The sequence below is a fragment of the Pinus tabuliformis genome, chromosome 2_2, assembly GCF_031772625.1.
Source record: "Pinus tabuliformis cultivar Carrire ecotype Pingquan chromosome 2_2, CPIR1, whole genome shotgun sequence".
Lineage (NCBI taxonomy): Eukaryota > Viridiplantae > Streptophyta > Pinopsida > Pinales > Pinaceae > Pinus > Pinus tabuliformis.
The window spans coordinates 1,102,734,593-1,102,758,984 of record NC_142300.1 but is presented as its reverse complement, the minus strand read 5'-3'; the positions used below and the strand labels follow the sequence as shown (position 1 = coordinate 1,102,758,984).

The 24,392-nt window shown below is 41.5% G+C and overlaps 1 protein-coding gene across 3 annotated transcripts in view; it reads right to left on the bottom strand.

Annotated features, from left to right (window-relative positions):
* The window catches only part of LOC149197234 (phosphomevalonate kinase, peroxisomal-like), a 304,989-nt gene that overhangs the window by 108,819 nt on the left and 171,778 nt on the right, over nt 1-24,392 (bottom strand). For all 3 annotated transcript variants that reach the window (XM_089405783.1, XM_089405784.1, XM_089405782.1), the window contains 2 exons: nt 20,715-20,830; nt 20,437-20,489 (listed from right to left, as the gene is read on the bottom strand). In XM_089405783.1, coding sequence (XP_089261909.1) covers nt 20,437-20,489; nt 20,715-20,830 — 169 coding nt within the window. The remainder of the gene's footprint in view (nt 1-20,436; nt 20,490-20,714; nt 20,831-24,392) is intronic.

Genomic DNA, 24,392 nt, shown 5'->3' with positions numbered 1-24,392 from the left:
TACTGCTTCTTAGAATTCTTTGAATTTGGATGTTGCTGGGCTGCTAAGGCTTTCTTAGAAGAGTTTCCAAAATTAAGAAGACCAAGATGTAAGAGTTTTTCTTGTTCTCTTATTAAAGAATCACAAAAGGCATCAAAAGAAGGAGACTTGTAGGCTTGTCCTTGAGAAATAAAGGCTTCTCTAGTAAAATGGAAGGTGGAAACAAACAGAGAGTAGAATGGTCCTAACTTAGTAAAAATGGAATAGATAAGCCTAACATCTTCTTTCTTAACCTTAACACTTTCCAAGAGAAGTCTAAGGATCTTGAACTTGGACAAAAAATCTTCAATGGAAGAAAAATTATTGGGGTCCAACGTAAGCAACTCATTTTCGAGTTGATGGGCTCTAATTTCATTTTTAATTCCAAAAACTTTATTGAGTTGTTTCATTGCTTCATCAGGGGTATCAAGTTCTGTGATATGGAATCTAAGGTTTGGAGAAATAGACATCCCTATCAACCCACGTGCTTGATATTGCTTATTTTCCCATTTGACTGCCTTGTTTTCATCTTTAGGTTTAGATTCTTAGCCTAGCATTATTCTGTAAAGACCTTTACTTCTAAGTAAATCCTCCATGTAGGACACCCATTGGAAGTAGTTGGTGCTATCAAAAATAACTTGGCATGGGCTTTCCATTTTAACAAAAATTGAAGCCGTATATGCTGAAACTAAGTGTTCCAATGGAAAGATCTCGAAAAATTAGGCTGATTCAAAAAAAATGGTTGTGAAAACGGCTTCCGGATAAAGAAGTTATGGCTTTTTGAAGAAAAGTGTTGGAATTTCTAAGTCTATCTGTTAGAAATCCTTCATGTAATTTCTAATTTATTTCTTCCTTACTTGTTCTATTAATTAACAAGTTATTTACCATGTAAATACTGAAAATAAATACAAGTACATGCTCAACACATACAAATCGTCAACTAAAGGAAAAAACAAGCACACAAGTGACACTGTTATTTTTGGACTAATGTCCCCGGAAAAAACCCAATGCGGGAAAACCGGTGCAACTATTTGAGGGTTTTATTATTAAGCAGTTTCATAATACAATCTGGGTGCCAAAAATGGCTCACCCAACAGAGAATGCTCTCGGCAATATTACCTCTCAATCGGAGACAGATATTCCAGCTAAAAACCCCGGATGTACAATCCCACAGCTCTCAGCTCCAATCTGCCCCACAAAATCTCTCAGTGTCAGCCTCTAAGGTTTGCGTTAACCTCTCTGGCCCAGCGTCACCCTCTGTAGCCTCTGCGCCACCCATGCTGGCTCTCTCTGGCACTCCGCAGCTCCTGGTTGCCTTTGTGTGGCCTCTGGCTTCTTCTGCACAGCCTCTAGCTGGCTCTACGTCAACCCTCTCCCGGCTTCTGTGCTGATGCTCCTGGTACCCTCTCTGCCTCTTTGTTTCTGTATTCACTGCCCCTCAGTTGCAACTCTTATCACTCCTTCGATTTCCTCAGCAAGCATTGCCCCAGAAAATCAAATTCTTGATCAACTCAATGTGTCCTCCAAGTGACCCTCAAGCCTCCTCTTATACTTTTCTCATTGACAATCCAACGGTCAAGATTAAGTCTTTAATCATCAGCTAAAATTAGATCTAGCTTGATCCATGACTTTTGGACTATTCTAACTCAGTTTTATATTAATTCACATTAATATTTTATTTCCCCTAAGTTTAGACTTAGGGACTCCATTAAAAATATTAATTATTTTAATATCTCCCAAACTGGTTAGATTCTGCCCAAACCATTTCTGGGTATTGGAGATCTCATGTGTTTTAGCCTCTCCACCAACTTTCATGGCTAGAGCACATCCGATGCTACCCCAAATCAACACTCCCTCTTAGCGAGGATTGTGTTCTAGTAATACTCTTTACTGAGAATCACCCTGAACATCCAGCATAGGTCCTTGTGTTGATGCTAGGCCTGCTGCCCAACATCCTCTACACTGTTGCATCATGTACTGCTACCCATGGCCCTACAACTGCCACCACTACATATGCACAGCAGCTCCCTCTCATCATGCGACATCGTGTTGCCCATAGCACTGCCACTACTAACTACTGCACTGCAACTCAGTTACTCAGAAATAAGTAACTAATCTCCCAACTCTGACATCTCCATCAATTCTGCTACTCCTCTTTGAGGCTCCCGTAGCAAGGTATAATCCAAGAGGTTGGGTACCACGAGGATCCTGCCCCTCATCGCCTGTAGTCCGTCTAACGACAGCTCGATGTCTCCCCACTTCCTCTCACGAGGTGCATGAGCACTCATGGCACAGTCATCATTTGTCTCCACTTCTTTCTCCGCCCTTGCTAGCGCAGCCTTGGTCTCAGAAGCCTCTCCCTTGCTCTTCTTCCTCGGACACTGGCTCGCATGATGACTCAGTTCCCCAAAGTGGAAGCATTTGACCTTGGAGAGGTCCTTCTTCTTTCGTTTCTCCTGCTTTCCCTCAGATGATAGGGTAGCATCCTCCTCTTCCTCCTTGATTCTGACCCCCTTGCCGTTGCTTCCTGCATTGGTTAGCCTTTTGATCTCTTCCCGACGAAGAGCCACCCACAGTTCCTCCCAATCTGGAAGGGCCGATCTACCTAGTATGCTATGGACAAATACCTCCCAATCCTCTGAGACTGCGTTCAATGCGGTCTTCAACATTAATTCCCGATCCAGCGTGGCCCCTATGGAAGTCAGCTTATCCCATATCTCCTTCAATCAATCGAGGAAGATATCGATCTATTCTCCTTTCTGCATCTAACATGACCGCAATTGATTTTCTAGTAGCATCTTCCTCTGCACGTAAGTATGTTGATACAATTTCGTCAGGGCCTCCCACATCGCATTTGTCGTGTACTTTTCGGCAACATGTGGTACTGTTGGAATTTCTAAGTCTAACTGTTAGAAATCCTTCATGTACTTTTCTGATTTATTTCTGCCTACTTGTTCTGATTAATTAATAAGTTATTTACCATGTAAATACTGAAAATAAATACAAGTACATGCTCAACACATTACAGATCATCAATTGAAGGAAACAAAACAAGCACACAAGTGACACTGTTGTTTTTGGACCAATGTCCCCGGAAAAACCCAATGCGAGAAAACAGGTGCAGCTATCTGAGGATTTTAATTGTTAAGCAGTTTCATAATACAATCTGGGTGCCAAAACCGGCTCACCCAACAGAGAATAATCTCGGTAGTAGTGCCTCTTAGTCGAAGACAGATGTTCCAGCTGAAACCCCAAATAAACACTCCGACAACTCCCAGCTCCAATGTACCCCACGAAAACCCCAACGTCAACCTCTAGGGACTGCGTCAGCGCTTTCTAGCCCAGTGTCACCCTAGCTCGCCCTGCGTTAGTCTCTAGAGGCACTGCGTCAGCCCTTAGAGCCTCGGCGTGACCCACGCTGGCTCTCTAAGGCACTGCGCAGCTCCTAGCTACCTCTACGTGAGCCCTAGCTGGCTCTGCATCCCTCTCTCCTGGCTTTTGTGTTGATCCTCCTGGTACTATCTCTGCCTCTCTGCTTTTGTATTCACTACCCCTCAACTGCAACTCTGATCACTCTTTCGACTTCCTCAACAAACCCTGCCCCAGAAAATTGAAATCTTGATAAACTCGGTGTGTTCTCCAAGTGACCCTCAAGCCTCCTCTTATACTTTTCTCGTTGACAATTCAACGGCCAAGATTAAGTCCCTAATCAACGACTAAGATTAAATCTAGCTTGAGCCATGACTTTTGGACCCTTCTAACACAATTTTATATTAATTCTCATTAATATTTTATTTTCCCTAAGTTTATACTTAGGGACTCTATTAAAAATATTAATTATTTTAATATCTCCCAAACTGTTTCGAATCTGCCCAAACCATTTCTGGGTATTGGAGATCTCATGTGCTTTAGCCTCTCCACCAATTTTTGTGGCTAGAGCACATCCGATGTTACCCCAAATCAACACTCCCTCTTAGCGAGGACTGTGCTCTAGTAATACTCCTCACTGAGCATTACCTTGATCATCCGCAATCGGTCCCTATGCTAATGCTAGGCCTACTGCCCAACATCCTCTGCACTCCTGCATCATGTACTGCTACCCATGACCCTGCCACTGCCACTGCTGCATCTGTACGATAACTCCCTCTACATCCGTGCTGCTGTGAAAATTCTATCACTGCAGCAACTAATTCATTTTTCCTACTTATTTCATCATAAGTTATTCATGAAATTACTTCAACAAACATTAAAATAAATACTATTGCAGATATCACATCGTAATACAGAAACAAACATATGCACACATTGACACAGTTATTTTGGACTAATGTCCTCGGAAAAACCCAATGTGGGAAAACTGGTGCAACAACAGAGGATTGTATTATTCAGCAATTTTCTTGTACAACAGGGTGCCAAATTGGCTTACCCACAGATAGACAAACTTCCAACACTTTTCCAAACCCAGCGTAGGCCCTACTGACCACTACTACAGCCTAAAACCCTCTGTGTCAACTTGGAACCCTCTGCGTCAGCCTATTGAGGCTCTGCGCAGCCTCTCTTAGCTTCTGCTTCACTCCTGCAGCCTCTGCGTGGATGACGCAGGCCCTTTTGGCTCTGCGTAGTCTCTGTTGCCTCTGCGTGGCTTCCTCTGGCTCCATGTTTGCCTCTTCTGCGCTGATCTCCCGTCTCTTTGTTCCGTACTTACTTCTTCCTAATTGCTCTCCAGACCATTGGTTCAATTTCTCAGCAAACCCCGCTTCAGAAATTGAACTGATTGGTCTCCCTCAGCATGTTCTCCAAGTGCCCCTCAAGCCTCCTCTTATACTTTTTCTGTTGACATCTCAACGGCCGAGATTAAGTCCCTAATCAACGGCTAAGATTAGGTTTGGCTTAATCGATGTCTTCTGGACCATTCTAACATAGATTCATATTAATACACATTAATATTTTATTTCCCTAAGTTTAGACTTAGGGACTCCATTAAAAATATTAATTATTTTAATATCTCCTGATCTGTTTAGAATCTGCCCAAGCCCTTTGGAGATCTTATGTGCCCCAACCTCTCCACCAAATTTCATGGCTAGAGCACATCCGATGCTATCCCAAATCAATAGTTGCTGCTCATGGCCCGGCCACTGCCACTGCTGCATCTGCACTACAACCCCTCTCATCATGCTGCATTATGCTGCCCATAGTATTGCCACTGCTAACTGCTGCACTACAACTCAGTTACTAGGAAGTAAGTAGCTGATCTCCCAACTCTGACATCTCTGTCAGGTTAGAAACACTCCCGATGTTGAAGCTCCCTCTGTCACTGACAAGTGCTCCGTCTCTGACCTCTATGTTGCTGCAACAACTCTGTGCATCTCGCATCGCTACCTCACGCTGTCATGTGACTCCTGCACTATAGCTCCCTCTGTCGCTCCATCTGCATCCATTCTACCAACATCCGCCAGTCCTGCTATTCCTCTTCGGGGCTCTCGTAGCAAGGTACAATCCAAGAGGTTGGGTACCTCGAGGATCCTGCCCCTCATCGCTTGTAGTCCGTCTGTCTACAGCTCGATGTCCCCCCACTTCCTCTCAAGTGGCGTGTGAGCACTCATGGCACAGTCATCATCTATCTCCACTTCCTTCTCCGCCCTTGTTGGCGCAGCCTTGGTCTCGGAAGCATCTCCCTTGCTCTTCTTCCTCAGACACTGGCTCGCATAGTGTCCCAGTTCCCCACAGTGGAAGCATTTGACCTTAGAGAGGTCCTTCTTCCGTTTCTCATGCTTTCCCTTAAATGCTAGGGCAACATCCTCCTCTTCCTCCTTCTTGATTCTGATCCCCTTGCCGCTGATTCCCGCCTTGCTCAGCCTTCTGATCTCTTCTTGACGAAGAGCCACCCACATTTCCTCCCAATCTGGAAGGGTCGCCCTACCCAGTATGCTCTGGACAAACCCCTCCCAGTCTTCAGAGACTGCGTTCGAGGCTGTTCTCACCATCAATTCTTGATCCGGCATGGCCCCTATGGAAGTCAGTTGATCACGGATCTCTTTCAATCGACCGAGGAAGGTGTCTATCTGTTCCCCTTTCTGCATCTGGTATAACCACAGCTGATTTTCAAGTAGCATCCTTCTCTGCACAGAAGTATGTTGGTACAATTTCTTTAAGGCCTCCCACATCTCATTTGTCATGTCATTTTCGGCAATATGTGGTACTACATGGTCCTTGACCCCATCAAGGATGATGCTCTTGGCCCTCACCATTGCCTCCTCGTACTTGTCGTTCTCAGCTGGTTCAACTAGGATTGCTATTGTCCTCAAGGCAAAGTGCTTTACACAATTCTTATCTAGAACGAACAAGATTCTGGCCTTCCAGACTACGAAGTTTGAGGCTCCGTCGAGTCTGTCCAGGTCTCTTACCCTGTTCACTGCCATCTCGTTGCTCCACTACTTCCCTCTTGGAAGTTCTTGGTGTGACTCCCTCTGAGCCTCAATTTCCCTCCTGGAAACCCTTCTGCCAATGTCGAGATGCCCCCACTCCAACCGTTGGTGTAGCTACACCACTGATCCAGATTTGTTGGCTAGAAATCCTCGGTAGAAACTCCCTCCTCCTTGGTCTTTCCCTGTTAGGTATTGTTCTGACTACAGTTCCCCACCAGCTTCACTCTGCAACTTACCCATAGCCTCCTAAGCTCCAGCGAACTGAAGGTTAGAGCTTCTAGGCTCTGCGCAATCCCGGCACCAGCAAATCTGCACCTCCTGGCCACGAGCGTCAATCCCTCCTGACTGAGAAAGATGACCAGGCACTGCGTAGGTCGAGTTTGCTCCCCTCTACCACTGCGCTAATCCTCTTCCCAACTCAAACTTGATGACACAGGCACTGTGTCACCCCTTCCTTGTTGCTTCTCTGCTAGGAACAACTTCTGTCACATGGGACAGCTGTTCTACTGTTGCTGCTCTGCTCGGCTAATGTTCTCAGTTCTCCTGTGATCTATAACCACGCTTTCATACCATGTTGGAATTTCCAAGTCTAATTGTTAGAAACCCTTCATGTACTTTTCTGATTTATTTCTACCTACTTGTTCTGATTAATTAACAAGTTATTTACCATGTAAATACTGAAAATAAATACAAGTACATGCTCAACACATTACAGATCATCAACTGAAGGAAACAAAACAAGCACAGAAGTGACACCGTTTTTTTTGGACCAATGTCCCCAGAAAAACCCAATCGTGGAAAACGGGTGCAGCTATCTGAGGGCTTTAATTATTAAGCAGTTTCAGAATACAATCTGGGTGCCAAAACCGGCTCACCCAACAGAGAATAATCTCGGCAGTAGTACCTCTTAGTCGGAGACAGATGTTCCGGCTAAAACCCCGGATAAACACTCCGACAGCTCCCAGCTCCAATCTACCCCACGAAAACCCCAGCATCAGCCTCTAGGGACTACGTCAGCCCTTTCTGGCCCAGCATCACCCTAGCTCGCCTTGCGTCAGCCTCTAGAGGCACTGCGTCAGCCCTTAGAGCCTCTGCGTCACCCACGCTGGCTCTCTGAGGCACTACGCAGCTCCTTCTTGCCTCTACCTGAGCCCTGGCTGCCTTTGCGTGAAGCTATCGCTGCCTCTGTGTCCCTCTCTCCTGGCTTCTGTGCTGATCCTCCTCGTACTATCTCTGCCTCTCTGCTTATCTATTCACTACCCCTCAGCGGCAACTCTAATCACTCTTTCGACTTCCTCAACAAACCCTGCCCCAAAAAATCAAAATCTTGATCAACTTGATGTGTTCTCCAAGTGACCCTCAAGCCTCCTCTTATACTTTTCTAGTTGACAATTCAACGGCCGAGATTAAGTCCCTAATCAACGACTAAGATTAACTCTGGCTTGATCCATGACTTTTGGACCCTTCTAACACGGTTTTATATTAATTCACATCAATATTTTATTTTACCTAAGTTTATACTTAGAGACTCCACTAAAAATATTAATTATTTTAGTATCTCCCAAACTGTTTAGAATCTGCCCAAACCATTTCTAGGTATTGGAGATCTCATGTGTTTTAGCCTCTCCACCAATTTTCGTGGCTAAAGCACATCCGATGCTACCCCAAATCAACAGGTACTACATGGTCCTTGACCCCGTCAAGGATGATGCTCTTAGCCCTTGCCATTGCCTCCTCCTACTTATCGTTCTCAGTCGGGTCAATTGGGATTGCTATTGTTTTCAAGGCGAAGTCCTTGAGACGGTTCCTGTCTAGAATGGACAAGATCCTGGCCTTCCAGACTATGAAGTTTAAGGCTCCGTCCAGTCTGTCCTGATCTCTTACTCCATTCACTGCCATCTCATTGCTCCTCTTTCGACTCTTTCGAGTCTCTCTACTTCCCTCTTGGAAGTCCTCGGTGTGACTCCCTCTGAGCCTCGATTTCCCTCCTGGAAACCCCTCTGCCATTGTTGAGATGCCCCCATTCTGATCGTTAGTGTAGTTGCACCACTGATCCGGATTTCTTGGCTACAAATCCTCGGTAGCAACTCCCTCCTCCTTGGTCTTGCCCTGTTAGATATTGTTCTGACCACAGTACCCCACCAGCTTCACTCCGCAACTTCTCTGCAGCCTCCTATGCCCCAGCAAACTGAAGGTTAGAGCCTCTAGAATCTGCACAATCCCGGCACTAGCAAAATCCGCACCTCTTGGCCACAAGCATCAATCCTTCGTGACTGAGAAAGATCACCGGGCACTGCATAGGTCAGGTCTGCTCTTTTCTGCCACTGCATTGATCCTTCTCCTGGCTCAAACTCAATGACACAAGCATTACGTCACCCCTTCCTTGCTGCTTTTCCACTAGGAACAACTTCTGTCACTCAAGACAGTTATTTCTATTGTTGATGCCCTCAGTGCTCCTGTGATCTGCAACCACGCTCTGATACCATGTTGGAATTTCTAAGTCTATCTGTTAGAAATCATTCATGTACTGTCTGATTTATTTCTTCCTACTTGTTCTATTAATTAACAAGTTATTCACCATATAAATACTGAAAATAAATACAAGTACATGCTCAACACATACAGATCATCAACTAAAGGAAAAAACAAGCACACACGTGACACCGTTATTTTTGGACTAATGTCCCCGGAAAAACCCAATGTGGGAAAACCGATGTTGCTATCTGTGGGTTTTATTATTAAGCAGTTTCATAATACAATCTGGGTGCCTAAAATGGCTCACCCAACAGAGAATGCTCTCGGCATAGTACCTCTCAGTCGAAGACAGATATTCCGGCTAAAAATCTCGGATGTACAATCCCATAGCTCTCAGGTCCCCCACGAAATCTTCCAACGTCAGCCTCTAGGGTCTGTGTTAGCCTCTCTAACCCAGCGTCACCCCAACTAGCCATGTGTCAGCCTCAGGAGACTCTGCGTCAGCCTCTGTGTCACCAACGCTGGCTCTCTCTGGCACTGCACAGCTCCTGGCTGCGTCTGCATGGCCACTTGTTGCTTCTGTGTGGCCTCTAGCTGGCTCTACGTCAACCCTCTCCCAGCTTCTACGATGATGCTCCCAGTACCCTCTCTGCCTCTCTATTTCTGTATTCACTGCCCCTCATCTACAACTCTGATCACTCCTTCGATTTCCTCAGCAAGCCCTGCCTCAAAAAATCGAATTCTTGATCAATTCGGTGTGTCCTCCAAGTGACCCTCAAGCCTCCTCTTATACTTTTCTCGTTGACAATTCAACGGCCGAGATCAAGTCCCTAATCAACGGCTAAGATTAGATTTGGCTTGATCCATGACTTTTGGACCATTCTAACTCAATTTTATATTAATTCACATTAATATTTTATTTTCTCTAAGTTTAGACTTAAGGACTCCATTAAAAATATTAATTATTTTAATATCTCCCAAGCTGGTTAGATTCTGCCCAAAGAATTTCTGAGTATTGGAGATCTCCTATGCTTTAGCCTCTCCAATTTTCATGACTAGAGAACATCTGATGCTACCCCAAATCAACAAAAAGTTGTTGAAGATGCCGATGAAGTACGTGAATGTGCGGAAGTGAATGATAATGTTATATTTAAAAAAAAAAAAATCCCCCTTTTCCAAACTTAATCTAATTAGCTCACTTTAAAAACAAATTATGTGACCCACTTATATAAATAAGTGAAAGTCACTTTTACAATGGTACTTTATGAGCTACCTACTAAATTGTAACTTAAGTAAAAGATAAAGAGACTTTAGAATTATAAGTGACTCACTTTTTATAATGGATGAGAACACTTTTACATAAAGTAACTTTAAAACATAAGTTACATGTGCTTTTTGAAAAAGTAACTCAACAAAAAGAAAGACTTGAACCCAAGACCTCTATTCTCATAAAGTAACTTTGGACCAAGTGAGCTAGTTTAAAAGGTTAGTAATTTTTGGAAAAGAGGAAGGGGAGTTTTTTTTTTGTCACTGAAGCTTTGGAGTGCGTGCTTACTTGAGAAAGCCCTTTTTGCCTACAAAAAAAAAACCACACAACCCAAAACGGACATGCAAAAAAAACCAAACCTTATAGCTTGAAGTTAGATTTTGCCGGAAACTAAATATTTTCCTCAATGTTTCTAATTTTCCGAGATCACACTAAGGCACGGCGGAAAAGAGCATACGCATGAGAAAAATATTTCCTTTCTATTTCTGATTTGCCCAGATCGCATAGAGTCGCGGGGCAAAGAGCATACGCAGAAATGAAAGGTATAGATCCGGTAATAAAAGAGAGATAAATAAACCGGAATAAACAGAGAGATAAATAACCAAAACTACAAATAAAGACTATATACCTCCAGATCTTAAAAATGACGTAGCTAGGGCTACCGCAAACCTTTTCGCGTGAAACGAAAGGGGTTCCCCACTAGAACAGATGCTCCTAACACAATAGAGAAGTCCTCTCAGCCTGAAAGCGGTCAGAAACAGTAGATCTAGGAAACGACAATCGAATGCAGTTGTACTGGCTTTGGATTTGGATCAGCAACGGATGCGGCCCTCAAATAGCTCTAATACCATGTAGGAATTTACAGGGTAAGTTCCTTAGATAGAACACCAAGGGACACCACTCACAAACAGATCACAGATCAGTACACCAATATTCTTGGCGTGGTTAAAACCCTCAAAGAGGGAAACAATCCACGACCTGAGCCAACGCGGCCACTTCAAGCAATTTATTAATGTAAAAGAAAGAAAATTTACATAAGCTTCTCTCATGAACGGTCACCTTACAAATGACCCTCCATGCTCTTTAAATAGAGATCATGGACCAATCGGGTGTTAAGCCACGGATCAAGTGTCAGTAATACCGAGGAGAGAATGAACCGTCAGATCACTTCATGTCTAGAACATATCATGACCGTCAGATTGTAAGTTACAAAAGTACATAGTAAAAAAACACACTTTACCTAACTCTATACTAGACCAAGTTATACTTAACTATTTCCTATGTGTCGAAATATCCTAACATCTTTTTGCCGCCCTTCCTTTGTCTTAGATTGTAACCATAGCTCTAATACCATGTTGAAGAATCTAGGGCAAGTGTAGTTAATGTGATTCTTCTAGCATGATAACTTCTTGTGAGGTATTTTAATTTTTCTTCTTAGCACAATCTTCACTTGTTCTTATTAGAGTGTGTCTTCTTATATTCATCAAATAGTTACCAAAAACGAAGAGACAAGAACACAACATATTGGCTTTCTGCCAAAGCCAAAACCTCTCCCTCTTGGAGAGAAAAACCCGCACAAAATTCTTCTTATAGAGATTCCAATTGACGAATACCAAGACCATGACCCTTGACCTTCTAAGCCACTTCAAGACCAAGACATCAATCTTCTTCTTTGTCACTGTTGAGATCATCATCACTGTACTGTTGAGATCTTCATCACTGTTGCCATCACCGAGAACATCACTACTACATCTTCATAGATATCTTCACCATATTAACGAGGTCATCATACCGTTCTTCATTATGACCTTAGTTCATGTAATGCTCTGAGATCTTCATCGTAACCTTGTCTTCGATAGGCTTATGATCAAGACTATTATGTCAAGAATATCACTTTGTCAAGTACATTGATAGAGTATTATGATGAGACAGTATGTATGCTGAGACAGTGTGTCACTGTGAGGAATATTCATGAGGTATACTGAGATCATGATTGTATGTTGAGACTGAGACCCGAGACCTTCTTTATTGCACCTATGTCGAGATTGTACCTTTGTGGCATCCATCCAAAATTGTCTCATTATTTTTCCATCCGAACTGCAAGGATCTCAGACCTATACCCATCCTGCAACCATCCAAAAGTCACAGAGAATCTGAGTCTCTATCCTCACCCGAAGTTGCAGAGAAGTCCGAATTGGTGGCCTCTTGTAATGCGGATTGCAGACCATGTACCCAACAGAATCATCTCAAATAAATGTGAGTTCCTATTCCGCTCTTTTGCGGTGACCCTAGTTGTGTATATATAGCGGTTATGTTCCCATATTAAGAAACTTCACCAAGTGAACCGTTGTGTCTATTATATAAGCTGACATGACATTTATATATATATTTTGAGGTCGACATGATTGTTCTCTTCAAACCATGTACCCAACTGAATCATCTCAGATAAATGTGAGTTCCTATTCCGCTCTTTTGCGATGACCCTAGTTGGGTATATATAGCAGTGATGTTTCCATATTAAGCCGACTTCACCAAGTGAACCGTTGTGTCTATTATATAAGCCAACATGACATTTATATATATATTTTGAGGTCGACATGATTGTTCTCTTCATCGTTTTGCTTGTTTCCTTCTTCAAGAGGATTGTGCTTATCTTGGTGGGCTAATCTAGTCACTAGGTAGACTCATATACATTACATATATGCTCAAGAGGATCTCTTTATACATGTCTTTGACTCTTTGACTTTCCTAGACCTATGAAACCAGAAAGAAACTCATTCTTATAATTTACAAAAATAATATTTCTTTTTCTTGACAAGTACAAAGATCAAAATTACATTTGTAAATACCGAACCTAGTTACATTTTCTTCAACACCTTTGTGCTAGAGTGTGATGCCTCCGATGAAAGGGTTGGGGCCGTTTTGACATGGGGGGGCCATCCTATTGCGTTTGAGAGAAGGAAACTACTGCCTCATGACTGGTTGTACTCTATGTACGACAAGGAGATGTTGGCAGTGATGCATGCACTGGCCAAATTCAGACAATATCTAGTGGGCAACCGGTTCAAAGTGAAGACTGATCACAACAGTCTTTGATTCTTCCTTGAGCAGCAGTCATTAGAGAGGCAGCAAAATGGGTGAGTAAGCTCGAGGCTTTCAATTTTGAGATTAAGTATGTGAAAGGCAAACAGATTGTGGTAGCAGATACCCTCTCTAGGAGACCAACAACACTGTCTTTGATGGATGTCATGCAGGATTGGAAGGCTCAACTATTGGTTGACTACTCCAAGGACAGGCAGGCTTGTGAAACTTTGGATGGCACACACGGGGATGATTGATTTTGGGTGATGGACGATGTGATTTACTACAAGGACCGAATCTATCTGGTGCCAGGATCTCAGCTGAAGGAGAGGATCATGCAAGCAGCCCATGATTCTCCACTAGCAGGGCACCCAGGCTTCCTCAAGACATACCGTGTTGTCAGGGAGAGATTCTCTTGGCGGGGGCTCAAGGGAGATGTTTTGAAGCACGTGAGGGAGTGCATGGATTGCCAGAGAAACAAGGTGGAGCTGACCCACCCGGCCAGTTTGCTACAGTCGCTTCCCATTCCGGAGAGGAAGTGGGAGATTGTATCCATGGACTTCATCATCGAGCTTTCAGCTACACAGGGGCGAGACTGCATCTATGTCGTGGTCGATAGATTGACCAAGTTTGCCCACTTCTTTGCTATTTCATCAAGATCTTCAGCCTCCCAGGTGGCTGAGTTGTTCTTTCAGGAGGATTTCTAGTTGCATGGTCTTCCCAAAACCATTGTGAGTGATAGGGACATCAGATTTATGGGGGCTCTTAGCAGGAGTTGTTCTGGCTAGTGGGGACAGAGCTTACACCTAGCACTAGCTATCACCCCCAAACTGATGGGCAGACAGAGATTGTGAACAAATGGTTGGAAGGGTACTTGTGCAACTACGTGACTGGGCAACAGAGAGTGTGGATCAAGAGGCTACATCTCGGGGAGTTCTGTTACAACACAACTTATCATATGTCCATTGGTATGTCCCCTTTCCAAGCTCTTTATGGGTACAATGCTCTTACTTTTTCTAACATGGTGTTTGGAGATAACAAGGCCCCTTGGGCCAAGGACTGGGTTCAAGAGAGACACGAGATTCTTCGGGCTCTCAAAAATAATTTTCAGGTGGCCCAAAATTAGCAAAAGATATATGATGATAAGCACAAGGTGGAGAGACAGTTCGAAGTAGGGGACATGGTCTACCTACACTTGCAGTCGTACAGATAGTCTTCACTCAAGCAAAAGGGTGTAGAAAAATTGTGCCCACGCTTCTATGGGCCTTACCGGGTGGTCGGGAGGGTAAGCGAGGTGGCCTATGAGTTGGAATTGCCTTCAGAGAGCCGGATTCACAACATGTTCCATGTCTCATGCCTGAAAAAGGCGTTGGGACAGCAGGTCGTAGCAGCAACCGAGTTGCCTCCATTGGATGATGAGGGGCATTTGATTTTGACACCAGAGCTCATACTAGAGACTCGGGAGAGGAAGTTGAGAAACAAGGTGGTCAGTGAGCTTTTGGTTAAATGGAAGATTTATCGGAGGAGGATGCTACATGGGAGAATGAGCTGAATTTACAACCTCCAGCTTTACAGTTGCTTGGGTTAAGCAACATCCGAGATGAGAGGACTGTAATGTTCCTTCCTAAATTTTCCTAATGTTTGGAAAATAATTTTTTGACAATTTTGATTAATACTAGCTCAAGGCAAATTTTGGTAGAAAACATAGGACAAATACTTTATTTGTATGCTAGTGGAATATGGGGCCCACATGAAGTACGCACTTGGGGAAGATGGAATTTGAATTCCTTGAAGCTTATCGAATTGGTGGAGGGACCCACAAGGAATGCATGGCCAACAATTATAAAAGGAAGGAATGAGGGAGCAATGGGGGTCTTTTATCTATTTGAAAATCGAATTTTCCCTAGTTGTTCCGCTGAGCCAATATTGTGTTGTTTAGGACAAGAGCTTCCCAAGGAAAGAAGCTCAACCTTTCTTCGTTGGACTTCGAGTGCCACCCAAGGAAGGCTTTCCGTCATCACTGAGACTGGAAGAAGCATTAGCTACAGGTCTCATGCACTTCTAGGGGTAGAGCACGCAGTTTGGGAACCACCACAGCACGGAGGGAGAAGTCACTTGTTGTTTGTGGAGCAGTGTTATCGAGAATTGACCGGAGAAGCTGCAGGAGTGTTCTTTCATCATTTTCAAGTGTGTGGAGGGCAACTACAGCCAAGAGGACCACACTACACGTAGTTATCAGTTCCTCATACACAGGACTGTGTCATCTCCTTCATGACTACGCAGTCATTAGAGTGAGGCTTTTTTAGGGCAGCACCATCCGGGGGAGTTTGGAGCTAGGGCGCTGGGAAATCATTTGGAGGGCCATTTGAGGAGGATTGTTGGAGCTGGGAGAGCAGAGATTCACAGGAGTAGTCACAGTAACATAATTTGAAATTGGAGGAGGGCCAAGTTGTGAAGGGTCAAACTTTGAAGGTTGGAACCAAGGGGAACTCTTTTTGGGTTTTTGGCAAGGATCACATTCCCAATTTCCAAGAATTTTCTAGGACTGGCCAAATCAAGTAGAGAAGTCAGGCAGCAGTACAGTTTTGGAGCAGCAGCTCAGTTTTCTGGAGGAGCTTGCTATTGTAGCTGTTGGGCTGTCATGTATTCATCACCTGGTGCTTGTAGCTTGCCTTGTGCAAGCCCAGGAGCATTTTCTCCAACTCATTTGTACCACAACAACTATTATTAATAAAACCTTGACCAGTTTGTGGATTTGGAGAAATTTCTGGTTTATGTGTATGCATTTCTGAATATTTTTGTGTTTCTATCTTTGCATGTCTTTGTTATCATTGTAAAATTTCCATTAGGAATATTACATTGTCTCAAAGCTTTCATGCTAGCATTATCAAACATTGAAAATTAAAATTTTGAAGTGTCAGACCTTTCCTACTAGCATTATCATGTGCTATACCTCCTATAGGTAATTAATAACTTACTTATATGACTATATAGCCTATAGATTACTAAAAAGTAATTTAATTAAAAATCTAAAGAGTATTTGATTTTTAAGGTTTCAAATAGGTGGCAAATATCCTTAAAAAAAAAAGAACAGAAGTAAACCAAAAACTCAAATGTTATTTGCTTGGGATCCAGCGTGTGAGGGCTTGTTGGCACATGATCTGTTTCAGTAGCATGTGATACATTTTCAGGTTTGAAGGATATGTTTACGTGGCAGATCCTACGAGGATTTGGGTGACTCAGCATCCATATCCGTATCTGAAACGCGGATCCATGAATCTAGCATCAAGACCCCATGGATCCAATAACATACACACACAAATATAAGAAAATGATATTGAAACTATCAAAGTATTTAAGTTTTAACATTGTAATTTAGGATACAGATACAGAGTCATGAATAAATGAGCAAGTGTCAAGGCCCACAGCCCAAGAAAATCATGCTACAACAAATACCTACATATCATTGAAATTAATGCCTATATTGGGATCCTCATCATCAATATCACCCTTTAGGCATTAAAATAAGATAGAAAAAGCTTAACATGTCAAATCCAGAGTTTCTTTGAGTGATGGGTACACTTTTACTAGGCTCATGATAGAGGAGTTAAGGAATCAATGTCACTAACATCAAGGTACATAGAGGGCTTGGTGTTCTTGATTCAATCAAAACATTGCAATTACCCCAATCCTCAATTCCTAAAAAATTTTAAGAACATTGCAATTACCCCAATCCTCAAATCCTAAATTTTTTTAAGTTTATTGGCTCTTGAGTGTAATCTTAAATTTCATTTTCTTCATATGATATCCAATGAGGTTTGGAACCAATCTCAAATATCCTTAACAAATTAATGGTAATGTTAAAAATTTAAGCAATACCTTAATAATTTAATATTACCATTAATTATGTAGCATATTCTTAACATTACCATTAATTACTTAGCATTAGTCCGGTCCTAGGGTTGAATATTGGGCAACCCCACTCATAAAAATAAAAAAAAGAATGTGTTCAGCCCACACATGCCACACAAGCATGTTGTACCACCCCACATGTATCGTACGCACACTGAAACATAGGTTATGGTGCCTAACACACATTTCAGTGGTGTTTTGGGGTTTTTGTACCGAAAAATGGTTGGTACCTATTAGTTTATGTAGCTCAGACAGGTGTTATAGTCTCAAGTTGTGTCAATGAGACTAGGAAAACAAGAGGATTAATTATGTCCAAGCCCAATTTATTTTATAGAGTGAAAATGTCTTAATTAGATTTATTAACCAATTTGAATTATCTTCCTAACTTAGGAAAAATGGTTAACTAATCAGTGTTAATTGATACAAGTCAATTTCTCTCTAGACTTCTAGAAAAGTGATTAGATGAGTTCAAGATGATTTTAGCCATCAATTGTGATTAGATAGTGGTCATTGATTCCTCAACGAGAGATTATAAGAAGAAACCGATGAGCATCTTGGAGACACAATTCGAGTGAGCAAGGGCACAGTGAACGTGGGTTGACACCAGCAAAGGGTTCCATAGTGATTGAGATCAATTTGCCAAAGAAAAATTCTTCACGATGATTTACAATTTCTTAGTGACAGAGGGAGATTGAGTTATTTTGCAGAGGCCGAATTTCTCTAGGTGTTGTGAATTGACAAGGAGAAGTCGATTTGCCAAAGAGAAAGGAAATTTGCCAAGAGGTTTATTTGCAGGGGAAAAGACGAGTTTGCTAATTGTTATAGCCGCTACAACACACCTACAATTTTTTGCCTTGTATATCTAAATTTTGGATCCCCCTGTGCTTTTCAAGGTCTTAGTGAATTCCTTCTCAATTACAATGGTCAAAACCCTTTAATAGCCTAGTTATCATCAAGGCTACAAGTGCTTGTATGTCCATGAGGCACATCTCCTATGCTTACCTGTCTTGCTTTATCCTCATCATTAGGGTTTATGGCATTTTGCATTCATTCATCTTGTAAAGGATGTTTCAGTGTTGCCTCTCCATTGGTGTTTATGTAGGTTAAAGGAATTAATTGTTTAAGAAGGTGTCGAGGCTATACTAGTGTGTGCCTTTTGTATGCCCAGGATCTTGGACAAGGTTGCAGTCAAAATAGGAGTCTTACTACCACTAGTAACAACTCCTAATGTTAGCAGGGTTATAAGATGCATTAGGATTCATCTGTGGTTCAACATCAGCATATTGTCGCAAGGATGAATCTGGCTCATCCATACTTAAGTTTGCGAGCGATAATGAGTTCGCAGTCTCCTCCACTTGAAATTTCCTCGGGCTCCTTTCCCTTTGAAATTTTAAACTTTATTACTCCTTTGACCTTACTTGGGTTGCATTGAATCTTTGCAGGCTTTGCCTTAAACGTTTAAGGATTTGTATTTTATGCCTTTGCCGCAAGTTGTAGTCAAAACTTGCAGTGCTAGTCTACTTCGTTTCTAGAAATGTAATTTGAGACTAGCCTCTGTTGATGCGATTTGAGACTAGCCTATCTAGCCTCTATTGATGCAATTTGAGACTAGCTTTTGTTGATGCGATTTGTGACTAGCCTCTACTGATGTGATTTGCGACTAGCTTATCTAGCCTTTGCTTATGCGATTTGCGACTAGCTTATCTAGCCCCTGCTGATGCAATTTGTGACTAGCCTATCTAGCCTCTGGTGATGCGATTTGCGACTAGCCTCTGCTAATTTTATTTGCAACTAGCCTATCTAACCTCTGTTGATGCGAGTTGAGACTAGCCTTTGCTGATGCGATTTGAGACTAGCCTATATTTTGTTCAGCCTTCATGGTGGTGTCTACTGCATTTTTGGTCTCTGTTGTTGTCTGCTTCTGGTTACTTAGCTTCATTATTTTTATGTGTGTTGCTATAGCAAGATTTTGGCATGTATCTTTTCATCATTTTCCATGTCCCACTTTTATTGGCATCATGGATTTTTGGATGTGTCTCTACAATGGATTATTAAATTTCCTTGAACCTAGCATTTAATTACTAGTATAAAATTTACTGAATAAACACACAACTAGGTTCCTAACAAATATTCCGCTGAAGCTCAATTACACAACCAATCTCAACAACAATGACACATACAGACTCCTGCCCAATCAAATCAGTTCATCATTAAAATAACTCAGAACCTACTTTGGCTCTCGTCCTGGGATAATGACCGAACTGAGGAATTACATATATAACAATAACCTGGAGTTATCCACCTGATCAAGCCCTAGATCTGTCCTTCGATCTTCCTCGACTGATCTGGATCTGCTTTCCTCATTCTTCCTTGCACCTTCCCCGGACCTGGCACACTAGAGTATCACACTCTTCCTCTTCCTGAGGCTAGTGCCGCTATATGGTGTGTCTTTCTCCTCTCCTCAACCTTTGCTTTTATGAATTTACATTGAGTTAAACCCCTAACCCCAATCTCCAAAGTGATTGACAGTCGAGATTATATCTCGCCTCACTTGAGATCAATGGCCAAGTTTAAAACTTACTCACTAAAGTAAATTACTTACTTTTCATAAGTTTCTATTAGCTCAATAAGCCAACATATTAATATGTGTTTTTTCCCTAAGTTAGACTTAGGCTAAGCTACATTAGCAACTTGTTTAACCTAGAGCAAGTATCCTAAGGAGAACTTGTGGGCAACACGCCTAGACACTTAGGCCTGTGCAGAGGTACCTGCCTGAGCTACAAACCTCAACATGGATCTGCAAGTTGACGTTTTTCAAGTGTTCATCTTCTTCTGTTTGGACTACAACGAACTCCCTGTTGTTAACATCTCTGTGCCATTGTGGTGGTATTTCAATGTGCAAGGAGACCACTTCTTCGTGGAAATTAATATATTCCTTCTTTCTATCACCAATTTTTAGTTCATATGATGCAAAGTTGACCGAGATACAGATAAACTAAGGCATTCCTTTTTATCTCTTAAAATTCCATATTTCAAAATATATGTGCGGACCTATCTCAAAATGTGCATGCAATAAAAAGGAACATAAAGAACAGAAAAAAGGCCTATGTTCCAACTTCCAACACTCGTGAAATCCAAATAAATTAAATTACTGCAAGGAAGAAAACAACTGAAAGAAAAAGCACAGATAAATAACAAAAAGTTTTGGGATTTCTTGATAATATTTGTTTACAAAACAGAAGATGAGAAAAAGCATACTTGTTTACGGTAGGAATAAAAGTCGTTGCTGCCAAAAATAGTGATCTCAAGTCCTGCATTGTCAAATTCATCAGCAAAACTTGTTCATACATATAAATCAAAATGGATAAATATTATTAATGACAATCATTTCCATGGAAATTAAAATCACAAGTCAAAAATGAAACATTAATCAGTGGGTCATATATGGTATTTTAGTCTACAGGTGTAACACTACTTCAGAAGAATGAATACATACACACAGAGAGCAGATAAGAATAGACAAAAATCAATAGCACCTTGTAAAAGAAGTTTGTGAAGCATGTCTTGCTTGTCATGGTTATCAACAAAGGATTCTTTTGCAGCTGCAACAGCAAATTGCACTGCTTGTTCCACAAAAGGATTACCATTGCCACTGAAAACTCCAATATGAGCATTATTTAGCATTCCCAACTTCAAAGTATTTGTTCACTAAACCATGTGTTTCTCGAATAACAAAAAATTGCAATGAAAATTATTTGGAGTTTGGAATCTACATAATTAACAGTAGTAATTTTAAAAAACACAATAGTTATATGGAAAATTCAAAATATGCAAAACAATCTTCTCCAATTTTTAAAGGTGGATGAGATGTAAAATCTAGTATGATAAGACCCAACAATTCATACTAAGAGAAGAATGTCTTCATAAAGGTACATGACTAAAAGCTCTAACTTGTGTACATATTGTGATAGTTTACTGACAATAGACCCTTTGGTACAATATACTGATAGACACAAATTTGGAAAAATAAGAAGCCAAAGAGAACTTCTAAAAGTGCCAAGGGGTGGACATAACCTCGCAAAGAATTAGGATACTTATACTGAGATTCTTATAATGAGCGTATACTGAGATTTGAGGCCTTTATTTATGAGCCAGCCAGTTACATAACTGAGGAAACAGTTACCAATGAACTTTCATAAAAGACTTCACAAAAATATTACCAATCACATTATACATGTGTCTACCAACGTAAAATACAATAGGAGTAGTAATAAGCATAAAAGGATGAGAAAAAAATGCCCTTCTGTGCTCACTGTTACCCACCTAACGGCGCAGAAGTTACCTTTAGTGATTTCTGATTGTTGATCATTCAATTTGCTAAGAATTAGGAAATGGAAGGGGGCATAAGTTCTTCTCAAATAGATGATAACATGCTGTCATCAGTTTGCAAGGTTATACAGTCAATTGGTTTCTTGGACTAGCTTTTTGTTTTCACAAAGCTGCCATGGATGCAATGCTGTTTGTCAATCTCGTTTTTACTTTAGTTACGCATCCAGATTTGCCAAAGAGTAGAGCAGCACCCTCGCCCTGACATGTGACATTGAGAGATTGCACATCAGTCAGCAACAGGTATAATTCCAGGGGGTTCATGTAGGCATACAAAATGCTACAGGGGACTTTCGGATGGGTTCATGATGTCCCTCTCTCACTGTGTAAAGTCCCCAATTTGTGCATCATCTTGTGATGAGATTAGGAGTTTCCAAAGCTCATGTCAGCCAGGTCACAGGAGTAGGATTTTATTATTGGTGGGCCTAGAGGGTTTTGAGGAGTTTTCAGGGGTCAACTAGGATCGCTTGCCATTTTTCATCATCAGGATCAGTTCCGGACAGTTCAATCTTGGTTCCACTACATTTCAACGATTTCCATAAAACAGAGTTATTAACAAGCATGTTTTAATTAATTATGCTTAAGGTGTCGTTCTGGGTTGATTACTTGGAGAAACACCTTAGTGTATGTTAATTTGGCAGCTCTGAAACAAATTCCCTCCTTTGAATAGCCTTCCTCATCAAGAAAGACCCCTACTAGCCCTTGGAAGAATTTAATTTGGTCAAGGAAAAATATAATTTTTAAGGTGAAACCCACATGTGCACAAATATTTAGGTCAGCCTAAAGGAAAAATTGGGTCTCCTCCACCACATATAAATAGACCTCATGTCACATCAATTTGAAGCATCATCACATTATCACATCATCTCTCTCTTCATTTGATTGGTTCGTACAGGTCTGAAATAAGGAGGCCTGAGCTCACATACGCGAAGGGAAGGGAACATTTTCTGATTTCTGCATTGACTTTTTGATTGGGACATTTTGACCAATCGTGGACCAGCTTTTACTTGATGTTTTGACTTGGTTTGACTTGGAAAAAATCAATTCTGGAAGTCCGAATTGATTGATAAATAAGCCAAATTTTTCTGGGCAGTTTGACTTGGGTTGACCACAGACCTTGACCTCAGTTGACTGCAAAAAATTCTGAACTTTGACTGTAAACTTTCTCTCTCCTTTGACCAAACTTTTGAGGACTATTTTGACTGAAGTTTGACCAGCAAGGAAGGCTGCATTTATTGGCAGGTTGATCGACCCTTTTTGAAGCAGCTTTGAATGTTGACTTGTGGATTGATCAGGGCATCATCTCTCATTGGATATGGGTTAGTTAAATTGGATAGTCAAAGTTGTTGACCTTTGACTCATTGTTGATGAATTGGAACATTGTATCTCTTTGTTGAACATTTGATGACGATCTAATAGAAGAATAATTTTGAAAGGGTTTTCCCCCATGTGGGGGTTTTCACTGGTCTTTGACCAAATCTTGTGTCCCTTGTTATTTCTCTTGGTTCTCTTCTATTGTGCATTGGATTTATTGTTCTATTTACAATTGCTTACTGTCATTGGAAGATAGAATTTATTTGAAAAGTGATTGCTAATTGAAGAAGAATTGGATAAGTGATTGTGTCAAGCATAGAACACTGAAAATTTAACATGGTATCAAAGCTAACGTGAAGACAAGCCCAAGGAGACAAGAACAAGCAATCATATTTGGAAGAAGTTGAAGGAGCCTATTTGACTTGGTCAGGATGTCTACCTCATACTTTGAGGATTCAAAGAAGCTGAATGACTCGTCAAACTTTTTCACTTGGAAGATAAGGATGGAAGTGACCTTGGATGAAAATGATGTCTTGGAATATGTGGAAGGAAAGGTACCTGAGCCTTTGGAGAATGTTTTTGCTGCTGTCAAGGCCAAGTACAAGAAAAGTGAGATCAAAGCAGAAAAATCATTATAGATTCTTTGAGAGATCATTTGCTTACCTACATTGCAAAGTTCAAGAAGTCCAAGGATATCTATTATAAGATGGATGGGATGTATGAGGTCAACAATTTGAATCACATTCTTTCCTTCAAGAATCAACTCAAGGACATCAAAATGAACAAGCGGGAGATTGTCGAGTCATATTTCATGAGGATATCCCAACTAAGGGATCAATTGCAGATTGTTGGAGAACCTATATTTGATAGAGAGTTGGCGCCCATTGCTCTTCAAGGCCTTCCTCCTATATTGGAGACCTTCATTACTACTAAAAGCAACAATGACAAGTTCCGGACATTTGATGAGTTCGTTGGCATGTGTACTCAAGAAGAAACTAGGATGATATCTAGAGGAAGGATTCAAAAGCATGAAGAAGGAGAGCCCTCTGCATTTGCTACACAGGACAAGAAGAGGAAAGGAAGAGGAAGACCATCTAGTTAAAGAAAACCCACTCCAGAATTCAACGACTCCCATAGAAGATTCAAAAGGGGATTATCAAAAGTTGAATGTTACAACTGCCACAAGCATGGTCACTATGCCCGAGACTGTGCGGAAAAGAGAGATGCTCCAACGTCTAACTTCAATGATGGCTACAACAACAACGGGTTCAATGATAGAAGAAGAAGAGATGCTCTTGATGATCAAGAAGACGGCCATTGTCCTCAAAAGAGATCAAGAAACTCAAGCTATGGAAATAATGCAGCTGCTACTCAATATGAACATATTCTTATTCTGCACTTTCTAGTTCCTCTCCTCCAGATTCGTCTAATAGTTGGTTGGTAGATAGTGGGGCCTCTAGACATTTCTTTGGGTCTTTAAGTCCTCTCAAACCTGGTTGAGAGGGAGACTAATT